At 35.3% G+C, this 6394-nt stretch overlaps 1 protein-coding gene across 2 annotated transcripts in view; it reads left to right on the top strand.

The window, feature by feature from the left end:
• pcgf6 (polycomb group ring finger 6) overlaps positions 1-4826 on the top strand; it is an 11136-nt gene extending 6310 nt beyond the window's left edge. For both annotated transcript variants that reach the window (XM_015369952.1, XM_015369953.1), the window contains exons 4-11: positions 416-512; positions 635-690; positions 780-839; positions 926-1043; positions 1794-1821; positions 2075-2173; positions 3861-3947; positions 4024-4826. In XM_015369952.1, coding sequence (XP_015225438.1) covers positions 416-512; positions 635-690; positions 780-839; positions 926-1043; positions 1794-1821; positions 2075-2173; positions 3861-3947; positions 4024-4074 — 596 coding nt within the window. In that variant the 3' untranslated portion in view covers positions 4075-4826. The remainder of the gene's footprint in view (positions 1-415; positions 513-634; positions 691-779; positions 840-925; positions 1044-1793; positions 1822-2074; positions 2174-3860; positions 3948-4023) is intronic.
• Positions 4827-6394: the final 1568 nt, after the last annotated feature.

The raw sequence follows: 6394 nt of genomic DNA, 5'->3' as shown, positions 1-6394 counted from the left end.
ATATATGTATATGTATGTATACATATATATGTATATGTATGTATATATATGTATATGTATGTATACATATATATGTATATGTATGTATACATATATATGTATATGTATGTATACATATATGTGTGTATATGATAAATAGTGAAAACGACCATTGTTTGTATAGAGTCATGACTTTTGTGATCAAAACATGTGCAAATTATGAAATATGTTTTAACTGAATTTCAGTGTGTGTATATATATATATATATATATATATAAAAGAAAAAAAACGATCAAAATAAATATTTGGGTCCCAGCAGAAAACCTTTGACTAATATTCAGATAAATCCAAGGCTCTATTAAATGTATCTGCCGTCACTCTGACAAAATAAGCCTAAGCATATAATAACATAAATTTCTGTTGTGCTTTTTCAAGTTTGCAAAAGCTGTATTGTGAGGCATTTCCTCTACAGCAACAGATGTCCAACATGCAGCATCTTGGTGCACGAGACACAGCCTCTTTACAACATCAGGTGGGTAATGTCATCCAATAGTACCTGGCAGATGCTCTATAGCTGTCAGCCAAGCATCTGACTGGTATTTAGTTTAAATACTGCTGTAGAAGAAGATGCTTATAATAACTTTATGTTTACAGGCCAGACCGACAGCTTCAAGACATAGTTTATAAAATGGTTCCCTTCCTGGAAGAACGTAAGAATGTTGAAATACACAAAAAGAAGAAATGTGAGTCTGTGATCTTTTTTTTTTTTTTTTAACTTTTTTAAAACTTTTTTTTACAGTTGAAAGAGAAAGGATGTGTAAGTTCTACAAAGAAAAAGGACTTGTTGTGCCAAAACCAGGTGAGGATGTCCAGTCTGTCTAAAATCAGATTTTAATATACAGCACAAGTGAATTATTTATGAACTGTGTTGTTTGATCTTTGCAGTGCCTGTTTCACCTCAAAGTCCAGTTGTGCTAAAGAGGCAAAGAAAAGAAAACTTTCCCAAAGCTGTGTTCACCATTCCCCGGGAGCTGAATATGTCTCTCCTCTTGGAGTTTGTTGGGTAGGTTCCCTTCCTTTCTGACTGCAAAGTCCTCTAAAGCTACTGTTGGGGTAGAAATACATTCACAATGTCAACATTTTCACACCAAGCATATTATCATACAATAACTAGGGACGTTCCAATACAGCTTTTTTTATTTACAATACTGCAGCTTTGATTATAAACCCGATAGCATGTTGGCATGAATCATACATACTTTGATTAAGTGATATCACTTAAGCAGAATAATAGTAAACAACAGGTATGAGAATAACTGAACCATGTATTAACTCGTGGGTTTCATAAACTTTAGTAGTAGGTAAAAGTGTTTCTATCGGCTTGCCAACATATTCCAATATTCATTTTTTAAAATAATATCTAACTAATATTTTGTTATAAACAATAAAACATATCTTACCTTAGTTGTCATTGTTAAATTATATTTAAAAAAAGACTTAATAATTTTATTTAGTATCCTTAACAGTAATGCCAGTCATTAAAATGTGAGCTGCTGTATACATTAATTACACATTTTATACATTAATTACACATTAACATTTTTTCAATTTCAATTTTTCTCAATTTCAGATGATTTTTCTCTTTTTTTTGTAGCCCTGACTCTGTAGTAAAAGTGTCATTAGTTTATTTATGGACAGTGAATAAATTAATGTATGGAACAGTTCAATAATCCAGCAGGATGTCCTCCTATTTTTATTGCTTTTAAATCGTAAAGGAAATCCTATTTCTCATGACTTTCCGCTTTGATTTCAGGGCTGAAAATGGAATCAGTGATTTTAAGGTAAATGATTTAAGATCTCTATATTAATAACAATGTTTAGAATATAAACATATATAATTGGTGCTTTATAACAATTAATGCACTTTGTTTTCTTAATGCTTTGTTCTCTTTTAAATGGAACCAACATGGACTTTATGACCTCTGCCAAATGCTGCTCTTTAACCTACTACAATCAGCTCTCTGGTTGCTGTTTGGGTTGTTGCTATGCTGTTAAAATTGTCATCTATCTGGACCTGCATGGCTTTGTTTTTAGCCGTTGGAAAGGCCGTACATCTGCGTGTCCGGAGAGGCCACCATTCGCCATGTGGAGCTTTTCATCCGGAGGAAGATGGAGCTCAGCCCCATGTGCCAGGTCAGTCTGCAGTTTGACTGTTTGATTATTTCCTTAGAAAACCAAAAACACGAGGCTTGAAAATATAGTAGAGGACAGACTTTGGTCTGCTTTCTCACCTAAAGATAGTTGTGTTAAGAGATAGCAAATTCTCTTTCCACAAGGTGAGAAATTATGCTGAATCAGCATTGCTTCTACCTAGTTAGGATGATTTTCTGCATATTTTTCTGCATATTTTTTTTCTTTCATATTTTTGATTAAACATTAAATAAAAATTGGCTAAATACATTAACAAACTCGGGGCCTAAAATTCATAGCGAGAATAGCATATTATCTGATCCATCCCCACAAATCCGTTTTTTATGATGTGGGAAATTGCCTCTTAAAAAAATCATGGCGTTATGTAGCTACTAATGTGGACATTTTCTGATTCAGACAAAGAAAAACATCTCTGCTTCTCACTGGTGCGTGCTCTGTTTCTTTTCTTTTTTCTTCTTCTCTTGGAGCACAGTTTAGTTTTGGCTAGCAAACCAGTGGTTATCATATTTAATTTCTTTACCCTTTAAAATACTCCAAATATGGAATGCTGGCTAAAATGCAAATCTATGGTCGTATCAACAGAGGAATCAGCTTCTGGAAAAAATAACAACACGAATCAAAAGTGATGCCGGACCCAGTGATGTCCAAGAGGCGTCAATATCACTAAGCAGCTGAAAGATTTTGTTTCAGCCTAACTGGCTGAAGCTAAATCCCCGGTGAAATGAGCTGCTCCATCTGTAAAATGTTTGGTCCCATACGCTTTACCAGCCAAAGCTGTAAAACCTTAACTTTGCGCCACTACTCTGACGTTGTTTCTACCACTGCAGCAGTGAAAAGGAAACGTGAGGCAGATGCAGCTAAAAAGTCATAGCTAAAAGCTATCCACGATGCAGAAGAGCTTTGCTAAAATGACAAATGTGGAAAATTGTCTTAGTTTGAGTGTGGCACAGATATGGAAGTGGAAACAACATATTCACAGATGTGCTCACCCTGCCTAATTGGAGTCACTCTATACTCATTGTGACATGGAAAAAAATCGGATTGGAGATTTAAAAAAAAACATTCACAACCGGCATGACCCAGGCTTAAGGGCGTTGGTCTAGAGCAAAATGAAAGGCTGTGCTTAATTTTAGACTTTTTTTGTTGTTGATTCAAAACTGGTCTCTCTTGAAAATGACATTAATGCCTGGATCATTTAGCTCAATTTTTGTCAAGAGTAGAATCAGAAAATCAAAGGATGTTTTTAAATGGGACTATTTTTTTTCGGAATGGATAAATCAGACTAAACTAAGGGTTATGGAACAGTGTCGCTGAAGCAACAACCTTTTATTCTGTTCTTGTTCATGTTAAGTAAAAATAAAAATCATAGTAAAACCTTAATCCTCATGTAATGTTACTGAAGTTATTCCACATAGTTTTATTGGCACTGGATGACTGATCATTACAGCTATAAGGCTTACAGTTAGAGGTGTTCTATGTTCATAAAAAAAACTCTCCATCTGTAATCAAAAGAAGAGATTTCTTTATTGGATCTAGCCTTAGAGCTGCCCTTCTTGGTCCAGGCTAAACAAACCTGAATGTCACAGTTTCCATAGAAAAAGAGAAACTATCATTATCTTTTTTTTGTTTAACTTGCATTTTGTCTAAAATATTTATGCATCTCCTGCAGGTAGATCTGGTCTGTGGCGATCACCTCCTAGATCAACAGCAGTCACTAAAAGAGATAAAGGAGTTTGTGGGTAACGAAGCATTTCAGGTAAAACACCCACTGTCGGATCATATAAAAGTTGCAATATCTAACCTTTCAATTGACACTTACCTCTCATTTGCAGGATGGTCTGTTGGTGCTTCACTTCGGCTTAGTGCTACCCCAGCAGTCTTGAGCAGGAAGATTCTTACTGGTTAGCTGCACTACTCAAAAGTGAGGCACAAAAAATTGCCTAAGAAATCAGTCAACCTTAGAGCTTCAGAGGGTGTGATTTAGGTTTCAAATCGGCTGTTTTTTACTAAATCAAGAATGTTAGAATGTGCTACAATCCACAGTATGATGCTGCCACCACCGTGTTTGACAGACTGTAACATGGTTGCTTCACATTCCCTTTAGATGCCTTACCTCATTTTCTCAAAATACAATTTTTGCTTTATGCTCAAGTTGCTTTATCGCTGTCTCATCTGACCATAGAACTTTAGAAAAGTTTGTTCAGCTGTTGCAGATCAGAGTTGAGCTTGAATGACCCTTTAAGAGTGGTTCCCTCTGTATTAATAGTTGAAGTTTGGTATTAGCGTTTCAACAGAAAGATCCCAAAAGACATAAAGCAAGTTCAAGGGAAACACATTGCTAAAGGAAATACAACCACTACTACTAAATCTGTATGTTTATTTATGAGTCTGTATGTATGCTTTTGACTGAATGAGAGGGAATAACTAAAAAATTTTCTTCTTTTTTTCACAAATCTAGCTGCTGTGTATGAGTGGAAGTAAACATCTGTGTTGTTCAGGAAAGCCTTTGTCTACTTAAAATGTGAATAAAACACTAGAGACTTGATTGTTGTTGTTTTTTTTTAAAGCTACAGTGTGTAATTTTTTTAGCGACATCTAACGTCCAGACTGCAGACCGCAGCCACATGAACATCTCCCCCCCCACCGCTTCTCCCCCCCAGCAGTACGGCGAGCGTTACGGGACAAAATGTCTTCCACGACGTCCGCATCACCTACCTTCTCAAGTGATGAGGTTTGTTTTCATAGATAATTTTACAGATAGTATTCTCAGGCATAATACTGCCATCTATTGTTCAGTACCGTCTCAGTTTATCTCAACTTGCCGTAGTTACTTTCGAGCGTAATGGGCGATCTCGCAATCGCTAGTTTGTTGGCTCTGCGCTGCCGTAGCGCAAAGATGTCTGCCTCCATGGCTGCGAGACCCGCTCCTATGTAATTATAAATAACGAATTCTAAGGCAACGCAAATATTAAGGTTAAGAGGCTGAGCTCGTAGATGATGATAAATAACATAGTTATGTATAATATATTACATTTCTGACTGCATATCCCTGTAATTATTACACACTGTAGCTTTAAACAATATTAACACTTTTTTTTTGTTTCCAGCTTCTCTTATACAGACATTTAGTCCACAAAGTTTAGCTGCTGCTTTTGATAAAACTAGTTTTTAACTGTTTGTATCTCTAAATGAACAAGAAAAGCAGATCTTTCTAGTTTGATTAATACACTTTTTTTGGTCTTGATCTGTAAAGCTAATATTGGTGTAAAGGGCTGCAAGCTAAGTGAGAGCTATGACCAAATGCTGTTTTTTATATCTGGTGATTAGATCTATTTTTTGATTAATTGATGGATTGATTATTTGATGGAACCATTCCGTTTGTTTAAAATGAGTGCTTGAACTCGCCTGTGATCACCTGTTTCAGGTAAATCCCTTTTTCTTATGTTTTTTGTCATATAATAAATTTAAGTATTAAAAAAAATGCCTCCAGTTTTCTTTATTTTAGAAATGGCTAAATGGTTTTTTATTTGAGATTTTTTTGAACCCTAAGCGATTCTAGAATTGTTTCAGTTTTAAGCCATTTTGACTTGAAGCTTTTGAATTCTGCCAAGTTTAATCAAAAGGGCTAAAACTGATTTCACAAAATAACATCCCAGCCATAATAGCTGTCTGTCTTTCCCAGGGCTCAGTTCTTGGACCGTTTTTAATCATTCCTATCACTACAGCATTCAACATTTTCATGCAGACCTCATTTGTTGCTTTTAAAATTCTACAATTTCTATTCAATCTGCTTTTTGTTTGTTGGTAAGTTATTTGAAGGATCTTAATCACCATCCATAATTAAACATTTAAAGGTGCATATTGGACAGATCATATCATAGATGGCCATGTAAAAAATCTAGGCTATGTTTCTTTCAGTAAGTCTGAGATTGCTTTTAAGCAACATTCCTTCTGGACTAAAGTAATTTGTTCATGCATTAATCTTGACAAAATCTCATGAAATTTGATTCATTGATGTGCTATATTCTGTTACTGGTGGAGAAAACTGTTTTCTCCATTGTCATCTACTGGTCTGTTTTATGTTCAGACACATGTCCTCTTGGTTTACTTCCTTATGCTTTTTTTCCTTTGCGTAGGACGATTTTCAGCTCGAGTCCAAATGAGTCTGATGTTAAGACAATTTAGGAACCCACTAAAGGACAT

Source organism: Cyprinodon variegatus, unplaced genomic scaffold (assembly GCF_000732505.1).
Source record: "Cyprinodon variegatus isolate N-32 unplaced genomic scaffold, C_variegatus-1.0 Scaffold40, whole genome shotgun sequence".
NCBI classification, from domain to species: domain Eukaryota; kingdom Metazoa; phylum Chordata; class Actinopteri; order Cyprinodontiformes; family Cyprinodontidae; genus Cyprinodon; species Cyprinodon variegatus.
Note: the sequence above shows the minus strand (reverse complement) of the source record. Positions and strands in the feature narration are given on the sequence as shown.